The 20513-nt window shown below is 49.6% G+C and overlaps 1 protein-coding gene across 5 annotated transcripts; it reads right to left on the bottom strand.

The window, feature by feature from the left end:
* Window positions 1–3928: 3928 nt before the first annotated feature.
* On the bottom strand, window positions 3929–19346 carry LOC141943775 (suppressor of cytokine signaling 1-like). Of its 5 annotated transcripts, XM_074869435.1 has the most exons (6): window positions 16431–16525; window positions 15796–15922; window positions 13224–13934; window positions 8846–8970; window positions 8245–8349; window positions 3929–5535 (listed from the first exon to the last, which is right to left on the bottom strand). In XM_074869435.1, the coding sequence occupies exon 6, from the start codon at window positions 5467–5469 to the stop codon at window positions 4786–4788; it is 684 nt and encodes a 227-aa protein (XP_074725536.1). In that variant the 5' UTR covers window positions 5470–5535; window positions 8245–8349; window positions 8846–8970; window positions 13224–13934; window positions 15796–15922; window positions 16431–16525; the 3' UTR covers window positions 3929–4785. The 5 variants fall into 5 exon arrangements, with proteins under 5 accessions (XP_074725536.1, XP_074725538.1, XP_074725539.1 ...); XM_074869437.1 differs by lacking the exon at window positions 13224–13934; XM_074869438.1 differs by lacking the exons at window positions 13224–13934; window positions 15796–15922; window positions 16431–16525 and adding an exon at window positions 19207–19346.
* Between the last annotated feature and the right edge of the window lie 1167 nt (window positions 19347–20513).

The raw sequence follows: 20513 nt of genomic DNA, 5'->3' as shown, positions 1-20513 counted from the left end.
TTGCCTACCTAGGAGGAACTAATTTCCAAACTCTGAGGATGCCCAAACGTTAATAAATTTTCTGAAATGTGTTTGTACAAAGTTGTGGTTTTCAGTGAATCCTGATCCATCAAGGCAGATCCCTAATGGCATACAGACCCTTATGTCAGAGGTAATCAAGTATTATTGCAAGAGCTGCTGGCTGTGGGGCCCCTCCTGTGCACGCACACGGGTACATATGGAAGTTATTAACAAGTTTCAGCAAAGAATTTTGGGAAATTAACCCCTGGGGCCCCAGAGCACTGCTAACAGACAGCTAGTTGGGAGTAGATGAAGAGCAGTTTCCTGCTGGATGCCTGTGGCATGTTGGGACCGAAATCCAGGCCCTTCACAGCCTAGTAGAGGAAGCTCCTCTCACAAGGAGTAAACTTTTCAACTTCTGCTGTTAGGAAGAACAGTTGAAAAAAAACATCTGTGAGGCTGTTTAAGTTTCCTCGACAAACTGAAATGAGTCAGCTGCAGAAATGTGTAACACAACATATAAAAATGCAAACAATTTTCTTATATTTCCCAAATGGCGCTCAAGAGGTTGTGAGGAAATTTGTAATTTCTTTATAAGTCCCTTTAGGAGCCACCAAAAGAAACATTTGGATATGGGCCACCAGGAGCTGCTCCTACACGGCAGAGGGACCAGTTCAGAGGCAGGGTGATTAAAGTGAACATCTCCCACTCATTAATGAAAGCAGCAGGATGTCATTTCCAGTCACCCTGTGGAAGTAAACTCTTAGTGTTTTGCTTTGTACATCTTTTTCTCAAGAACTGAAAAAGGTTTCTCTTCCAACACTGAAACAGAAAATGAGCAAGGACTCTGTAACGCCTGCCGCAGCTGATGTGCATTTCACATTCCTGTTCTTCCCAAATTGGTTTCCTTTCTTGCACTAATCCTGATCTGCAAAGTGACCTCTCCTTGGGAATAATGAAGATATTCACCCATCATGTTGCTTTAAACTTCCATAATATAACGATGCTTGGCAGTCATTCACTGCTTTTCATCCACAGATCTCAAATCAATTTGATACAGCCCTGCATGGAATTGACTTACTTGTGAGATGGAGATGAGCACTTGCTGTGCAATTAAAAAAAAAAAAAAAAGAACATAAAGTAGACTTTATTAAGATCCAAACTATTTCCTCTTCCCTTGGTGTGATTTTCCTAAAGCACAATCTTGGCCTCAAAGAGGGCTCTTCTGCAGTCCCCAGCCATACAACCCAAGATGCTCATTTTCGGCCAAATGAGAACAGTTCACAGCCAGGTCAGAGCAATCCAGTTAGAAAGCTCTTCCCTCTGTGAGCTATAACCGTGGCCATAAACCAGAAGCATTCCTGTGCTCAGTTATAAACGTGGAAGAAATTAGCCCGCTCCTTCCCCCCTCCCCAGTTTCTGAAGGGAAGGCAGGCAGGCAGTCAAGGCGCCTCGGCGGCAACACCCCCAAGGAAGAAAAGGATCGAGGAGATGGGCAGGGTGCCTGGAGTGGCAGACCTGGTTCCACTCCTCCGGTGGCAGGCAGAGAGGGAGGGCAGCTGTGTGGCTGACCCCACTGAGGCAGGGGCTTCACCCAAAAGCCAGGGAATGGTCTTGAAACACAGGTGCCTGCAGGGCATGCATAGGAGCTACAGGAGACTTGTGCTCTGCTGGAGCTCTGCGTGTAAGCAATGGGATGGTGCCCAAGACCGGGCCAAATCCGTGGCAGGCAGCAACATCCAGAGCACGTGTGTGGCCTGGGAATGCTCTACGCAGCATGGGAGGTTTTCCCTCCACCAGCACAGCATGCCACCATCCTGCTCTGGCGCCCTGGCAGCACACTCCCGGTGCAGCATCCACCCTTCCCTCCGCAGCAGATTTTGCAGCCACAGCACCTGCAGCGAAGCACCACCACCCCTCTGCCCCACCACCTCCTTCATGGCCAGTTCCACCTCCCTGCCCTACAAAAACGCAGGACTGCAGAGCTGTTCAGGGGAAGGGACCCCAGAAGGTCCCCTCTAGTCCAGCCTGGGGCTCACACCAGGGCCAGCTCTGGGGCCATACCAGGATGCTCCAGGCTTGACCCAGTTGGGTCCTGAAAACTTCCAAGTGTGGAGACCACACAGCATCTCCAGGCAACCTATCTCCCATCCAGACTACCCTCACAGGAAAAGCGTCTCCTCATAGCCAGCCTGGACATTTTCCCTATGTCTGCTGTGGCTTGTTCTCCCACTGGGCACCACTGTGGTGAGCCTGGCTGCTTGCTGATCTCCTCGTGGGTACAGGCAGTCTGCTGTTAGGTCCCTCTGAGGCCATCTCCTCTCCAGGCTGAACAAGCCCAGCTCCCTCACCATCTCCTCACAGGGCAAGTGCTCCAGCCTCCTGAGTTTCTTGGGGTCACTCCCCCTCTCAACGTCACTCCGATTTACTACATTTTTGTTGCACCAGGGAGCCTAAAACGATGCAATATTCTAACTGGGGTCCAATGGTGAGTACAGGGACATAATCACTCCCCTCTGCTGCTGCTGGTGCTCCTGTTAATGCATTCCAAGATGCTGCCGGCGTTTGCTGCCAGGCAGCCTGCAGAAGGATTCAGCTTTGCTGTCTGCCAAAACACTCAGTCCTTGCATGCGTTACAGTACCTAGACAGGGCTGCTTCAGGAGCTGGAGATACCAATAACCCTGAGCTACAGCGTATGTGTTTGAGCAGGGGATGCACAGGACTATTCTCTCGGGGTGGGTTGAACCTCAGCCCCCTCATGACGCTGCCTGGGGTAACACAGAGCACCCCAGCCCTCACCCAGGGCATCACAGCCTGACTCAGGCATCTGAGGGCTCCAATTCACCACCCCTAATGGACCCAGCGATGATGACGGATGCAATTAGCTGCTTAACTTTTTGCCCTGGCCCTGCATGAGATGACAGCTCTAGCGGCAAGCAACACCATAGCCACATGTCAGCTGCCACGGTGCACGCGAACCCTGTGATAGTGAATGATCCCAGCTCATGCTTTTGCACTGGGCCAAGAGCCGCAGCAGCTGTAGGGCCACCAAGCTGCCCCTAGCCTCCCTGAGGCTGAGAGGAGCAGGAGGCAAGGAGAAGATGGCCGCTTCTCTGGCACTTATTTAACTACCGTGGTTCATAAGCCAATGCCCCGAGATAGGAGGCCAGGCACCTTGCTGTCAGCAGAGCAACAGTCCTCCAGAGAATAATTCAGAGTGTCTAAGTTTGGCTCCTGTGATGAATCACACCCTGTATCTCTCTCTCTCTGCTGACTACATGCTTTAGTTCCTCAGATAAGATACCTGAAGCCAAAAGAGCAAGTTCAGAGTAATCTCTCTCCATGTTCGGCTTTTCTCCCCTGTACAGGTCTGAAGGGGAAAGTCAGCGTGAGCTCAGCAGGCTGCCTGACTGGCAACGGATGCTTGGCAGCGTGCAAATTGGTTTGGCTCAAATTTTACAATATGTGAATTTCTCCTTTCACATAGCTGTTTTCAGTCACTTATTTTGAAGACATCGTACCTGTCTGCATCCCTGAAATGAATCATAACCCTATTTAAGTTGACTCTGTTCCTCTCATTTGTACTCATCCTCATCAGTTTGAGTTCACTGATGCTGTGCCCTGTTCTAGGATCCTGAATTACTCGTTTCTTTCAAACATACAGTACAAATTTTAAGGTACTAAAAATACTGAAAATCTCACCCCTACATTTTTAGGAAGTATCTTCTGTTAGAAAATTCTTTACTTGATTACACTATAAGATGAATTAAGTTTATTGTTCCCAGCTAGGACCATTCATTTATGTTCTGATTTTGGTCTTTCTAAGAAATTCACTTGTTCCATTTCAGTTTGACTGCCATGTCTTGGCACTAAACTAACCAAGCAAGAGAATGAAAATACCGCAGTGTATTCATTGACTTTTAAAAATAAGTATAAAAACATGTTTATTAACATTTTTAAGTCTTATATAAAAAATTCTTTGCCTTTTTGAAGGCAAAACCAAAAAATCTTTTTGTACTCTCTAGGTGGCAGCAGCATACTATCAGATGAGCATAAGAAAGGGCACTGGATCCCATCTCTTCACACCCTCCCAGGGCAGACTGGACTCTCCAGGCAAGGGTTACCTCCCGGGAACACCATGCCCTTAGTATAAAGTAACTCATCTGCACTCCCAAAAATCTGTTCATATAAAGCAACGCAAAAGCCAGTGAAGCTGCACGTATTGTACATGGCTGCAACAGTTTCCCTCCAGTGCAAACGTTGGCCTCTGAAGTGACAGGCATCCCATTCGTGCTGCAAGGAGTGAAACGTGCTCTTGCTCCACCGCAGCTCCATGGTTATCTGGTCAGCACATGGGTCATGCCCACCAATGCCCGAGCTGCACTACTGTGGGACTGGACTCAGCCACACCACTTCACAAGGGCAGATTTGCAGCAGAAATGAGCTTAGGCACTTTGGGGTAGAGGAAAACACAGGGCTGACCTGGGAGGACAGGCAACTCACCTTCTCAAGCTTATAAGTTATAAATGGAGCAAAGAGCAGGACTTGGCGGAGGGGAAAAATCTCTGCTCTTCAGGTTGGTTTTACCCCAGGCATCTCTGGGGAAGGCCACACACACTGTGCATGTACAAGGACACAGCTGTCACAGCCAGCAGGTTCAAGCCCTGCTCCCCTTGCCCTCTCCTTCCTCTCCCAGCAGCAGTCCAGCCCCACCGGCACGGCGTGCATCTCACCTGCTACAGCCACGTAGCAGGCACCTTTCTTCATCTCCCATGCACACAGCATCATCTCCCAGCCCAGGACAGAGAGGGGCTAGGGACAACACTCCCCTCTGACCCTCCCCTTCCGCCTGGGGGTGAGATCACCTCCTCTCTCGGGCGCATCCCCCAGGAGCCCCCCAGCTCTGCTCCATGCCCTGTTGTGGCACCAGTGGGTAGGCTCCGGCAGCACAGTTCTCGCAGCGTAGGCACTGCCCGGCGGCTCCGACACAGGGGCTCAGAGAAGACCAGGGGAGTTCCCCCCATCTCGTCAAAGTGCAAGGGGTTGTTCCGGGTCCCCGCCACTACCAGCTCCAGCAGCCGGACCACGCAGTCTGAAAACCAGTTCTTCAGGCGGAAATAGCCCTCCTGGAAAGAGATCCGAAGGCTGACGGGCCCCGTCGGCATCCGCACGCTCAGGCTGAACAAGCAGTTCCCCTGCGAGCTGTCCCGCACCAAGTAGGTGCCAACGGGTTCCCGCTGGAGCTTGGCGTGAGCCTCCCCCACGGACAAGGGGCCCCAGTAGAAGTCGCTGGCCTGGAGGATATTAAGGGATCTTTCCAGGACCTCCCACTCGCAGCTGCGAAACATCCGGAAACGATCGGGCACACCGTGGGGCGCGGGGCTGGGGAGAACGCTCCGATGCTGCCTTTGCAGAGAAGAAACAGTGGCGTGCGTGTTGTGCAGATCATCTGGCCTCCCTCTGATCATCTCTCAAAGAGCCCATGGATCCTGGAAAGATGCTGCCTTTACCATGCTTCCTCCTTCGCATCCAGCCTGTGGGACAGAGGAGAGTGAGACAAACCCAATACCTTCTTCTAACTGCGCAAGTGAAGACACTTCACAAGAGAGACCAGCAAGGGTACCAAAGAGGATACCAAGGAGCTGCTGTATGTCACCAACACCCAGCTGTAGGGACAACCAAGGGTATACGTCCTGGAAGGGCTCCAGCTGGGTCCCCACCAGCACAAGGTAGCACCTTACAGAGCTCTGCATCCACTGGGTTTCTGTGATTCACAGCTAGGGGCTCCCCAGCACACCCTTCAGCAGGCTGGTTTGAACCTAGCAGATCTCAGTATTTCAAGGTTTCCCTCTGTTGGATGCGTAGGGGCTTTTCAGAGAGGCCTTGAAACTGGCAAGGGGAAATGACACCCCAAATCAGAAGGGAAAAATTTTCCAAAGCAGGAAAGTATTGTTTACTTTGTCATTCAGTGAAAGGTGGAAAGGTTTCCTCACACCTCTTCAACCCTTTCTCTGACAAAAGGACAGACAACAGGACTTAGAAGAAGCAGAAGATGGGAATGAGCCTCTCCCACCAAACCCCATGAACCACCCCCTTATCCCAGGACATGCCTGTTTCACTGTGTCAGGAGAAAGCAAAGGTCTCTGATCAAGACCCCTTCAAGAAATGTTACACCATCAACTTCAGGGCTGGGACTGCCATGAATGAAACCCTTAATGCTGGTACCAGGCACTGCTGATGTCCAAGGAACAGTTCTGCTCAGGCACTTCCAGCCCCTTAACTTCTGTTTCTGCTGGAAGGACATCTCCCCCCACCAGCAGACAACGCTGCCCTCTCCCAGTCACTGTCCTCTGCTCATGTGCTGCATTCAAAGTGCCCTCCCTTACTGTCACAACCCTGCTCATCTCCTACACCTCGTGTTATCACCAGTTGTCTGTTTTCTGAAATGCAAATTCCTGAATCCAGTATTGCCATCAGCCATCCAAGTCATTTCAATTATATATTAAAAAATACATATTCTGCATGTGTGCGTGTATATATATATATGCATAAACATAAAAACCACAGCCCCAAGCCAGAGGCTCATTCTGTGTGAGAAGCTGAGCTGTTACATACCACTTCCCCAGGCCTGACAAGTCAGTAGCTCACCGCCAAACCCTGCCCTCGGTCCCTTGACATACTCCATTAACCCAGTCACACTCGCTGACAGCACAGCAGTGCTCAGAGCAGAACAGACTGCTGACACACAGCCTGCAGCAGAGGAAGAGACACACTTCTCCGTCTCTGGCAGTCCCCCCTACCGCAGACTCGCAGGAGCATCGGGGCTCATAGTGGCAGACAGCCCCCAGGGAATGTGCAGGGACTTATGGAGGGCTTGCTCTGGAGGGAGAGCTTTAGGTTAAGCTTAGCTCCTTGCGAGGTTCCCCTTATCTCACACCCTTTGCTGGCTATTCAATAGCCTTGCGCTCCTTTTGGTGGTCATGCCAGCTGGATGGCTGTGTGGAGCCCATTCTGCCCCCTGCGGAGAGGACATGGAGCAGCAAGGCCAAACATCTTTCCCTCGCATGGGTACAGTAGTCTACAGTCTTGTCTAAAGTCATCTTTTCTCTCCTAACATCTCCCTCAATACTTAACAGTAATACCAATAATGTAGCTGTCAGGCACGTCTCCATACAGGGAGCCATAAACACCCTTTCCAAGAACAGCCTGGGAAGCTCCTCCAGTTTCTAGCCTTTCAATTTGCAGTCCAGAAGCCGCTATCATCCCTGGTACAGCTCTGAATGCTGCTGATCCTGCCCTTTAGCTATGTGTCACTGCGGGAGGGAAATTCCACACTTAGAGAAAGGTGGGAGGGGTGGGAAGGATTTAATCAAGTTGGGTTTTTTTCTTTTCCATCTAAAAAAAAAAAAAAAGGCAGCAGTTGAAAGCTACTCAGATGGTTCAGCAAGTCAGAATAAATCTTAGGGGAAGCTGATTTAGTGAGCAGAATGCAAGTAAACACAATCACCATGTGCAGTGACTAGGGCCATCTATCACCACCAAAAACTCTGCACTGTAGGCATCAAAAGAAGTTGCAGCATCTCTGTCCCTTTCTTTCTCCTCTCTGCTGGGCAAGGAAGCTATGGATAGAGGCCTCTGACATTAGCTCCTACAGAAAAAGAAGGTCATACTCCTGCCAGATGCCTCCAGGGCTGCAGCTACAGCCTCGAGGGAAGCAATAAGGAGCCTTGCTCCCACCAGCAGCCACTCTTCCCAAACAGCAACTTCTCTTGGGTCCAAATGGAAATTCTGTCAATCTCATGGGTCTAGGTTGGAAAATGAATTCAAGCAGGAAAACAGAAGCAGGCAGCTGTCTTTTATTTCCAGGCTAGTTTTAAAAATAACAAACACACAGATAATTTGTTTAAGGCCGCAGATGCTATTTGACAGAAAAAAAAATAAACTTGTTTGTCCCAGTTTTTAACCTTGAGTCATTCTCCCAAGTCCTTTAAGAAAAATCCACTGCTACTAGAAGTCTGAGTGACTAAGAACTGAGACTGTGTCATCGTTTCGAATTTAAAGTAAATGCAAAAATAGCACCCTCATAATTTGTTCACTCGGTTTGAAATCTACATATGGGTCAGAGCCTCAGACGGTGTGAATTTGTTTAGCTTCAGTGACCCATTTCCAACAGATGACTGCCTGGCCTGCAGTGCAGTATTAGCTATATTAATATTAGCTCTAGAAGTGCTTCCCGGTATTACCTTTAAGGTTCACTTTTAATGGGTCAACAGGTCCTATGTGCACAGGGCCTCCCACGTCAAGGAGGATGAGCAGACTCTCAGGATTAGGAATAAGCCAGCCCAAGGCTGTAATGAAATACACATGAATAATTAGTTCTGCTTCTGATTTGCCACACCAAGATTTTCTTCCCCCCTCCCCTCCCCAAAAAAGCCCAAAAAACCCCAACGCCCAAACATGTTACTACCTCCCTACCGCAAGACAGTCAGAACAGTGCTTGCAGCCAAAGCAACATACCCTAGCAAGCTGGTGTCCCACTAATTAAAAGGCTGGATAAGTTTCCCCAGACCTTCTGATTTACTGCAAGCTTAAGAGCTTTTCAAAATAAGTGCTCTTGACACAGGGCATTCTGCTTTCCTCCTCGCTTGCTACCCAGGCAAAGCAGTGTATTTCATATAAGGAGACAATTCTAGTAAACTAAGGGACTGTACACAGACTCTGGTGCCAGCCAAGCCAGCCCTGCACCCCGGGGCTTGACAAATCCGGCATGCTCAACAGCAGCTTCAAGTACTCAACTATGATTCGTTCTTGCACTCTTCCTCCAGGACACCTGAAAGAGCTTACCTCTTTATATTTACCACCCATAGGGATGAGTTTCTGGATGTCAGGCCTGGAAGCGGTCCAAATTCAAGAGCTCCGATGTGCCACTTCTCAGTTTTTGCAAAGCTTTACTTAAGAGCAGATCCATCCTTTGAAAAGAAAGAGATGTCCATCAAACAGGTGACTAAGCCCATTAGTTCACCATAATGTGGACCTAAAATACAACAAATCTGGGGGCAGCTTGTCTGTCTCAACCTCCTTGACCTGTATTATTGTAGAAGCATGTATACAGCACTTCAGATAGCAACAGAGACAACAGATTATTGTTGTTATTATTATTATTGCTACTTCCATAGCCATGAGCTGATTAGGTCCAGACAACTCACTGATGGCCTAAGAACAAATGCAAAGTTGCCATCATCTTCTGGAAGCAGGAACCATAAAACCCAAACGTTAAGAGATGATAGCAACACGAATAAGCTTAAGGAATCAAAACAGCAAACTCAAACTTCTGCTCAATGCAACACACAACATTTAGAGTATCTTATCTGAAAGTGCGTAGGTAGCCATTCACTGTTGAGTTATCTGAATAGCGACCCAGTCCATTCTGGCCTGCGCTCTTCTGCCCCGCTTCCCTGGCTCCCAGGCTTTTCTTTCTCACCTTGTGGATGGAAAACTAAACCCACTGACCTGGAGGAGCAGCAGACCACCGTGTGCAATTGCACGGCTGTCAGTGGATCCATCAGCAAGCTGAAAAAACAAATCCAGCCTCCTGCATGCCTTTCAGAGGCAGTCCCTGTAAGGCTTCACTTATACCTATACTCCAATACTTAACATCACTTCTCTGCATCCCCCCCAGCAGAGCCCAGACCGGGCACACACCTCACAAGTCACGTTGACTTGCAGCTAGCAGAACTGCGGGCCCATCCCATCACTATGCTACACACTCTATTTGGCTTCAACATCTCCGTTATCAGTCCCGTGGTTCCTAGAGCAGTTCGATGGAGGCTGGGGTAATCTGGAAGTGCTCTTCCTGAGGTACCCTGCAAGCCCTTGCAGCAGCGTTCCCATTCCAGGCAGCAGAGCCTGAGCAGACATCTCTTGCTTGCATGTCTGCATCCCACAGAAATGCACTGCCTACTGATTTGTGGCTGGAGAGGATGTTTCAAAGGAAAGCTTGAGCAAATGGCTGGAAGAAACCTCCCTGGTAAGAGCCAAGCACACAGCGCTGTGTTTTAATGGTGGGACAGACTGGTTCCCACAACCGCCACTGTCTGCCACACACTGGCACCGTTTTAAACCACGCTGTCACCACCACAGTGCATGACCACACCAATGCCCCTTGTCGCGAGCACCCTACCCTGGTCAAGGTGACCAGGGCTGATCCAGAAAGGGCTGGCAGAGGGGGAAGGGAAAGGCAGGAGACACACAGGCATACGTGCGCCAAAGAGCACAGAGGGAGCTGTGGTTAGGCAAGGAATGTGGCACAGCTCAGCTAAGAGGACCAATGTTAATCACAGCCAATTTTTCCAGCGCAAAGCAGGCCTAGGAGACGTTGCAGTTCCCTCTATCTCTTATGCCATGGCTATAAATAGAGTTTGATGTGAGGCTGCCATTATGTCTGACACGTGAGGGAATATGTGGAAAAAAGAAAAAACATCCACACCACACATGCATACCCCAAACCACAATAGCATTTTCCTATACAACCAGAATTCAAGGATGCAATATTTAATAAAATAAAGTAAGCAGCACACACACTGTGACAGCTCCTGCTTCCATGCAGTAGAGATGCTGAGCAGGGGGATCCTGCACACAAGCTCTGGGAACTAGCTGCTGGATGCCCTGCAAGAGCTTGACTGGTCTTATCAAACCCTTCCCAACATTTTCAGGTTAGAGAACATACTTCAAAACCCACAAATAACTTCCCATGGATCTGGTATTTAGGTTTTGTACTTCTTATCATATTTTTCTACGATGTGTTTTCTGCATTAAAGTAACACTGTGCTGATATAGGCTAAAAGGTTTTTGCCCCAGTAAAACCCACAAAACAGTGCGATGTGCGCTGAGTATTCTTCAAGGCAGGGAAGTCTGCAAACATGTTTGGTTTCTCCATAATGTGCTGCAAAGAAAAAGGAAGGTGGCAGCTTACAGGGAAAGCTAATTGCTTTTGCTGGACTAACTCAAAGAGATGGAAGAAACACCCCATTTTCAGGGTCCCTTCCTCACACCTTGGAAATACTATGCACATTCAGAACAACTACTTCCAAATGAAACAGCCTGTTCCTCATAGAAATAGCCCAGTGTGAAACTGTAATCCTGCCATTTCAGAATAACAGAGAAGCCACATTGCTTCCCTGAATTTGAGGGCTGCTGTGCAGTAGCCTCAAGCAACTACAGCTTGTTCCCACAGCAAGTAAAACTACCAAAACTACCAACTGACTTCTGGCAAAGACAGCTTCTATTGGAGACTGAATTATTTTTTTCCCCCTGTAACTGGAGAAAAGGGAATTTAAAATAAAAAGTTAGAAAAGGGAAATCAGTAGGGGTTACTGTTAAGTTTCAAAGCTGCAGCTGAGCCTATCCTGCCATGGCTTAAGCAAAGAGTTGTTGTTGCTCACCTCTGGCCAACACAACATTTTTGGTAAGCGAGGCAAGCCCAGTCGTGTGGCTCCTGACCTTTGCAGTTTCATAGCGAGCAGCCATCCCTGCGAATGTCAGCGTAGCAGAGCTACACAAAGCCTCAGCCCTGGGCTCAGCCAGGGAACACAGCCTCCACACAGCTGCCTTGCCTTCCCTCCCTCCCCACCACCCACTAGCTGGGGAAGCAGCCCTCCGGGAAGGTGGCCAGCCCTCTCCCCAGTTTGGGTGCAGAAATGAGGAGATGGGGAGAGGGCACGATGAGAAGGAAGAAAGAGGCCAAGACAACACCAGTCCCTATGGCTCCCTATTGGAAACGCTCTGTCCTGTCTCCCCGCCAAGAAAGGGATCAGTGGGAAGGGGGTAGTGATGCCCAGGGCTGCATCCTCACCCTCTGTTGAAGCAAAGCTCTGCATCCACTGGTCATGGCAACTCAGCCTCACCATCTCCCCCATCCCCAGACCAGCAGCACAGGTACATTTCCTCCGTTCCAGCTTCTCTCAGCTAAATTGACTTTTTTCAGTTGTTCCAGCCACCCTGTTTGAGGAAACGAGTAAATCCTGAGAATCGACGGCCATTAGCTACCCCGAAACAGCCATGGTCTCTTATCAAAGCCATCGCATTTAGCAGGAAAGGAATTCAAAGAAGTAGCTAACTCTTAAGAAATGAGCAGTGTCTGCAGCTAAAACTGGTTCAGTATCGTGATCAGAACTAGGATTTTAGAAAAGAGTCCCAGGTGCTTTACCAACGCAACCCAGAGCACAGAGGCACAGGGGAGAGATCCTCCCTTGGCTCTTCAGAAGGACCACCTTCAGAAGATGTGAGAGGCCATTAAGCAGTACCAGTTACCGTGCCTTCGGAGGAAGGGGTGAGGGTCAGAAAGCACAAATGCATCACAACACTAAGTTTTATAATGGGGGATTTCCAACACACAAAATAAAGAAACTAGTCCTGAGAGTCAAAAGTGAAAAGAAAAAAAATTAAGTCATGAGAGGTTATTTAGGAAATCTTAAAGTGACAGAGCATGCAGACCTCCCACAAATGATGGAGCAGAAACACTGCCTGGCTAAGAGGACAGGCTCAGGGGACAACATAGGTCATACTGCAGGTATTAGTTGTAGGTGTGACAGCTTGGAAGGGCCTCTGGCACGGACCAGAGGCACCAAACACACATACTACAAAACCACAGTCCCTAACCAAATCTCTCTATAACCTCAACAATCCTTCGGAACATGAAAAGCTAACCCTGGTGGAGCTGATATAAAGGACTATAAATTACTGACAGTAGGTAACAAATTTACATGAGGATGGTTGTCACAAAACTGGGACAGCAGGTAGCCAAGATAAACAAAACAAAAAACAGAAAACAAATGGCATTTTTAGTTTATCAAAAACAGAAAGCCTCTGGGGGGGAATCATTTTAGTTGACTGGGATACCAGCAAGTGGGAACGAGGACACTGCAGAAAAGCTATATAACCAAGCAGATATTCTTTTTTTTTCTTGCACAGGATGCTGAGGAGATTCCCCAGTATTTCATGGTATTTAACCTGAAGGGGGCAAAGGGGGGGGCTCTATCAGAAGAGATGGGGAAAAGTGACATTAAAGAGCAGAAAGTCAGCCAGACACAGTGGACTGTACTCAGAGATTTTGACGGAATTTGGAAATGGCTGGTTAAGATGCAAAGAGAGGTGCTTTCTCAGTCAATTAGCTGCCACTAGCAATTGCCAGAGGGCTGCAAGAGTTGTAAGGAACAGTGGCTACCTGACTGTGGGGGAGAGGCAATCCCCAGCCAGAGCTCTCCATCAGGAAAATGGTATTTGAAGAAGCCACAGCAGCCAGGACATGCCTTGCACTTCCCCAAAGCCTCCATGCCAGCAGCCAGTCAAAAAGTGAGACACGGTGCACAAGGTAAAAAGCCAGCAGCACCCCAGGACCTGTAAAGCAGATGGACAGAAGGAGCAGTCGTGCCCAGGGGTGATGAGAGGTGGAAAAGGGGTGTCCTAAGGAAACCAAGGCGCTTCAGCCCCTGCACATCTGATCACCTCTCTGCCACCCTCCCAGTTGCTGCATCTTCCCCCTGGATCAACTCAGCTAACTTTGCACAGCTGCTCGACAGGTCGGTGGGTACAGGTAGCCCAAAGCCTCCCCCAGCTCAGGTGCGAGCGGCTCCCTTGCCTCTGCTCATGCAAACACATACATTGACCCAGGTCCCTTTCTAGAAATCTCCTGTGGTCTGCAAGCTGCCATTGCCCACACCACCTCAGACATTAGAGGTTTAACCCTGCCCTCCCAGCAGGCAGATTCAAGACTCAAGGTACTTAACTAGGCTGCCAGCTGGAAAAGCAGCAAGTCCCCTCCATCGCCTCCCGGGGGTGACCGGTGACAAAATCACTCTCTGCAGGCCACAGATGTCAGAGGTCACTCAAAATTCAGCAAGCTGGCAAGCATCAGGAGGTCAAGTGAGACTCTGTCCTGACAAATGCAAGTGGATGAAGACTTGTAGGAAAACAAACTGGGACTGTATTTCGAACAGCGATAAATTAAGCGGTGCAGCTGACAAAAGAACCGAGTAACTGTGCTGAGAGTTCATTAAGCTCTAGCTCGGAATGCAAAAGCAGTCATTAAAAACCAAGAAGCAAACACCAGCATGAGGTTGTAAAATGGATCAGTGGGAACATAACAGTAATGTCACCACCTGAGATAATATGTTCAGTTCCAGTCACCTTAAATAAAACAAGACAGAGCTGAAACAAAGGGGATGGGCCTAAAGATGGGTGATAAGAAGTCACATGTAAGTGTTCAGACAGAGGGAGACTGGAGAAACTTCATGTTCAGTTTAGAGAGCCGATATACACAAGGGGATGCAAGAGAAAGATACAGCACAATCGGGCTGCTCTTTTTATGCTCTTTCATAAAACTAGAAGAGAGGAAGTTCAAAGGTGACCGAGATTGAAAAGTAACTAATTTTAAAACTCATAAAAGGAAAAACTCCAATCACACAGACATTAAAACGCTGCTGCTGGGGAAAGTGAGAGAGTTGATCTGAGGAGTCTCATTTCTCTTCTTTCTCAAATATCTTGGCTTTGTCTCTGTGGTACTCACCATCCTATGCTTTAGTAGATCTTAGGCAGAGGGATCCAGCAGCAAAGGGCTGGGTTTTTAAAGCATCACCTTTTTAAGCCACCTCTTAATCATTTAAACTTTACATAACACTAAGGGGATCCCAGCACAAGTCATGAACGTCCTTTAGTCATGCAAAAACTGAAGAAGTAAACAAGGATTATGAAGTCACTACAAGGAATCAACTACGGATCTGCTGCAGAATAGTTAGATCAGCTCAGCCTGGTTTTCCCTCATTTTTTAAATGACTACAAAGAACGGCACCTCTTGCATTTATGGGCTGACTTGAATATTGGTGTGCATCCTACACAAATGGGCTATTTCAGTGATTACTGCTAAGGCAGCTCTGAATCAGAAATGGCTGTGGCAATGAGATTAGAAAGAAACACTCCCTCTGTCTCAGCATCACCCTGAGTGGGGCTCTTGGTCCACTGTGTCACTTAGCCGGGCCTTGGAGGACGAACATAACTTCTAGTAGGAAGGATTGGAGAATGTTTCTCCAGCTCCGGCTTCCCTCCCTCCACATCCCCAAATCTCTCAAGGAAGAACTCAAATATGCATAAAGAACAACATTGATTAAGAATAACATTACCAGTCTGTCAAAAAGCATAATTAAATCATTCCTGTGGACATTTGTGCACATCACCACGAGCGTGCCAACCAAGGTGAACCTATGCCGAACCCCCCTCAGCTTTAGCAAGGCACCTTCAGCAAGCTGCGCAAAGCCCAGCTATGCAGTTCAGATTGCAGGAACAGAGATTGCTGACATTTTCCAACAGCTAACAGTCACACTTATTTTCTTCCCTGACAGCCTTAGCGTTAAGTTTCCAAATAAACTTTGCTACTGAGGAAGTATGAAAGTAGATCCAAACTGTTTCTGAACTGCAGAATCACACACACAGAAAAAACCCCCGTTGCACAAGTCACAATCTGAAGTCAAAAGTTTTCTTCAGTATTTGCAGGGGATGAGTGGGAGGACAAAAACTCTCTGCTTAGACAAGGGCAACTGAATGCTGACAGCTTAACCCGATTTTGCCAGCCACAGCTCCCAGAGAGCCGATGTAAAGCTAAAGCAGCCTATTTGCAAACTTAATACTGGCACCGTTCAGTTCTTTCCCTCATCCTTCGCATGTGTTTGCGAACAAGCAGAGGCACAGAAAGCGCAGGGGAGCAGGAAGGGAGAAGGCAGAGAGAATGTGCATTATCAAAATACCTTGAGAGCAGTTCTTGGAAATGTGCAGTCTGCAAGGCTGTATCAGACACTCATTTCCTGTGAAGTGCACACAGGCCTTTTCATTTCTCCACTGAAGAGGACGAAAATAAGGGGGCAGCTCTAAAGTCTCCAAAGACAACACAAACCCAGCATTTAGCGATTTTACTAAAACTGAATTAACATTTTTATACTATTAAAGTTTAAGTTTAAAAAGTAGGACTTTCTTCACCTCTCACTTCTAAATCTTAACTTGAAATCTTGCATTTGGTTGGTTGGGGGCGGGGGGAGATGAGTTTTACTCAAGTCATTTTGACCGCTCACTAACACAAAGCCACCAAATCCTGCTACATCAAACAGTGTTGCACTTTTTTTTTTTAAGGGTCTGAGATGGATTTCAGCAATATGGTGAGTTAATAAATACCTTACTGAGGCAGAAGGCTGCAGGATATGCACAAATGTAAACCAGAAGAGCAGACAGTAATGAAGCAGACTGACAGGATAGAAGGGGCTAAGTTGCTATCATGCCTGCCTTCTGCTTCTACTTACATGTAATCAAGGATCTAATTAATGGAGCATTTAGTTGCATTATTTAAAATAAATATACAATGCCTCCTAATGAAACATGCACTTAATACCTTTACTCTGTAAAAAGCTACCATCCCTGGCATACCCAGCTCTTGTACCATCCACATTTTCATTTACAGAAAGAGATGCAGGTGCCCACCTCTCCTGGCTTGTGAGCTTTCGGCAAGCACCACCAGCGGAGGTCTACAGCAGCCTGGAATAACAGCTCGGGAACACACCACCTCCCCACAGCTTTTATTAATCTAACCACAGCGTCAACTTGACCCAAATGATGCAATATTTAAGTATTGGCACTATCTGTTTATTGTTGACCAAACTAAGGTAGGAGAAACCAGGAGAGAGAAGCCTGCGAGTGGTAGGGGGAGATGGGAGTGGCGAGGAGCTTCAGGGAAAGACTCGGAGGAAAGAGTGAAACCCCAGTGGGGACGGAAAGAAAGAGGAGCAAGGAAAGAAACAGAGCTCCGAAAGCACATTTTCTCCTTTGTTTCTCAGCAACGCAACCACAGTATTAGTGACAGCAACTAAGGATTTACACCACCCAACTCCAGCTCTATCCTTGCGCAAACCGACCACCAACTTCACAGAAATCCCAGTTGGATTGAGGGTGAGAGGCACTGGCTCCAAGTTTGAAGCTGTCATCTGGAAACGGAATTTGTCCCTCTCCGAGCAGGCAGAGCAGGGGCATGGACACACACCTGGGAAGATTTGCAGAAGCTCAGCCTTTCCCTAGTGTTCCTCTATGCCTGCTTTTCGGGACCCCGGCACAGTTTTCCTGTACCTTCCGATGCAATCTTAAACAAAAGCCCTGTGATGCCTCTCAACCCCACTACATTTAAGTGAGTGATAAACAAGCCAGGTTTTGAAGGACGCACAACATAAGCGACAAGGAGCACAGAAATAACAAAGGCCCAGATCCCAGTCTAGCTCAGGAAAAGATGAGACTGTGTGGGAGGCTGGCATCCCAGTAATCCCACGGGTTTGTGCCCAAGAGCCTTCCACTCTGGAGGGGACAAGAATCTGTATTTCAACAACTATGTTTTAAATCACATACCCAGCAGAATCGCTCACGAACACAGAAACAAAGCTTGGCTTCATCTGCAGCGACTGGCCACATCTCGTTGTAACTTGATTCAACCAAGACCAACATTATGTGATAATAGAGCCTCAGTCCCACAAACTTCTGTGCATGTGCATAATTTTTAAGCACATGACCATAGCCCTGCTGTTACTGAATGGGCTATTTGACGTTCACACAGCATCTGAACTGCAGTCACAATTGTTTGAAGAAGATATGCCTGCATACCCTCTTAAGGCCACAGTCAATAGAGAATGAAACATCAGGAAACTGTAGTTATTTCTGATCCCACCCCATTTTACAGAGTTGAGCATGGTCAACATGTGACTGGGTTTTTCTTTTAAGTTCTCTGAGAGCTGCAAGGACTAGAACTAGCAAACGGCACTGTCTGGACCACATAGTCCCAAATAGTAGCTTGCCAACAATACTCTTTACCCGCAACTTTCCAGAACAATGGTCAAGCCACATCCCCCTCCTTCACCCATGCAGGGGAAAAAAGAAGCCAGGGATATTAATTTAACATTCTTGAGCTTCTCTCAGTTACCTCTGGGGTTCATCCAGATCCTGTTTCCAAGCTTCTATTGAGCAGGAAGGAAGACACTCTTAAACTAAATTTAAAAAAAAAAAAAAGAAAACGAGATCCTAAGAGTAGCACAAGCTGAGGTTTTTGGTGGTAACTATTCCAAAATTCTCAGTAAGAGCGTGTGTGTTTGTGGGAAAAAGTGAGTAGCAGATCCTACATGGCTGCGAGCACCATGACTCAGATTGCATAAAGGAGGTTTTAGTGATAACCTTTGCCGACGAGGCTTTTCATGGGCACGCAGCACTGATCTTCTGAGAAAAGGCAGGTGTGAGGCTGCATGCTGACTGTGCCGGGTCTGGAGGATGGCGAGTTCCTCTGCCTTTCCAGGACAACCTCAACCGGCACGTACACTCCTGGTTCACGGTTACCCCGTTTCCCTGTAACACCTTCGATTCTGGCAGGCAGCTCGCTTTTCCAGCTAAGGCTGAGTGTAACACCCTGCACGCCGCTTCTCCAGTGCTTTATGTGAAGAACGAAGTGGCGTGAAGACCGAGTTACTCGCTCCCTGGACCCGTGCGGCTGCGTCCCTACAGACCCATCTGAGACATTGCATAATTCGCAGGTTTCACTTTAAAACAAGCATCTCCCTGCCCCGATGCTGTGGAGAACACCTTGACTGCAGGACAAGCCCCACCGAGCCTCCCCAGGCTGCTCCCAGCACCCCACCGCCACCCCAGCTCGGCACGTGGCTCCCTCCAGGGCCGGCAGTGAGTTGCCAGCACCCTCAATCCTGCCCTGACCCCGGCGGGGAAGGCACCCAAAGCTCCAGCACGCTCCCTCTTCCCCAGCCAGCAACAGCCCCAACCCCGCCTCGGAGCCAAACCAGCGGGGAGCTGCACCCCCCAGCTCCCGCCCTCGTAAGAAGCCAAGGGGGGGGACCGGAGGAGACAGACAACACCCACCCCACCCCCCCAAAAAAGCCCCGCCGTTTCCAGCTAACGCCGCACAACTTACTCTCGGCACGGCCGGGGCGGCGGGCGGGCAGCGCTGCCGCCGGTGCGAGCGAGCGCTCCGTGCCGGGGCGACAGCCGCGCTGCCCGGCCCTGTCCCCGCCGCCGCTGCTCTCCCGCCCCGAAGCGAAACCGAGGTGGCCCCGCTCCCCGCCGCCGCCGCGCTCCGCATCCCCCCCCGGCCCCTCAACTCACAAAGGGGCCGGTGCGCGGCTTACCGGAGGCGGCGCGGCTGCCCACTGGGCCCTCCTCGGCCGCGGGGCGGGCGGGCGCCGCGGCGGCGGCGGCTTCGGCTCCGGGGAGCGGAGCGGCGCGGAGGGGAGGGAAGAGGAGAGGAGGGGAGAGGAGAGGAGAGAGGAGAGAGGAGGGGAGAAGAGGGGAGGGGAGGAAACCCCCCAAGTGTTTCTTTTCCGAGGAAGGAGCCACGGGGGAGGGGAAGGGGAGGGGTTTCTCCCTCCTCCACCACCCCGTCTTTCCACGGCGTGGCTCTTGCCGGGGGGGGGGGGGGGGGGGGGGAAGTAAAGAAGAAAAAAGTTTTTTTTAAAAAAAGTTGGACGGATTGTGGGGGGAGAAAGAAAAATTAAAAAAAAAAAAAAAAAAAAAGGCTGTGAAAGCCCTTCCACTGCAGACTGTCGGAGGAAGCCCACCGGGACGGCACCGCAGCAGCCACCGCCCCCCGGGACCCGCCGGAGCCACGCGTCGCCCCGGGAGGTGGCGGCGGGCCCCGACGGCGGCAGCGGGGGCCCGGGGCTCTGCCCCTCCTCCCGGTTACCGTCTGCTGCCCTCCGACACGGGGCTGGGGCATCGGAGCTCGCGAGCACCGGGGAGGGGGTGCTGTGCCCAGGGCTGGGGTAGCAGAGCTGTGCAACGGCGCGGGGGTGGGTGTTACGGCCAGGGCCGAGGGGCTACGCACAGGCCCGGGGCAGCGGGGACAGCAAAGGGGGCCCTTTGCACCAGTGGAAAACGGAGAGGCTGTCCCCCCCGGCCTTCACCTCCACTGCCGGTGTTCTCCCAGCTCCTCTCGGGCACTGCAGGAGCCCCCCGAAGGGCACGAGGCACCCCGGCAGCACAGCGTGTGCGGCAGCGTAAGGCGCGCTTGAGGAGCGTGCCAAAAGACGCCCGCTGTCGCCTCGGTAGGTCCAGAAAATACTGGAAATCACGGGAGAAAGTGGGAAAACGTGCAAAAATTTTATGATGCGAAATATAAATAGCGCACCACATGGTGCATACCGTAAGCATATTACTGCTCAAAGAGAATAGATGTAATAGGAGAAAAGATAAACTTTGGAATTCAGGACAAACCCCACAGTTGTTAAAGGCCTAGCCTGCAATTAGACTATGACTTGATTGCACCATCAGAGCTCTCATTCACCTAAATCCTTTCTCCAGATCCTGAGACTGCTGCATGCATTCCTTTATGTGTGCATGCCAGGTGAATTGCCCTGTATGCAAACACCGAACGAAGACACGCTCTGGCTGCTCTGTACCAGCCCAGTGATGCAAAGCAGCTGTAACTCCGGGTTAA

Source organism: Strix uralensis, chromosome 5 (genome assembly GCF_047716275.1).
Source record: "Strix uralensis isolate ZFMK-TIS-50842 chromosome 5, bStrUra1, whole genome shotgun sequence".
NCBI classification, from domain to species: domain Eukaryota; kingdom Metazoa; phylum Chordata; class Aves; order Strigiformes; family Strigidae; genus Strix; species Strix uralensis.
The sequence above is the reverse complement of the archived record's forward strand: the minus strand, read 5'-3'. Positions and strand labels throughout refer to the sequence as shown.

Excerpts from the sequence above, each read along its gene's own strand:
- LOC141943775 (XM_074869438.1), bottom strand. The coding sequence starts at position 5,469 with ATGATCAGAGGGAGGCCAGATGATCTGCACAACACGCACGCCACTGTT.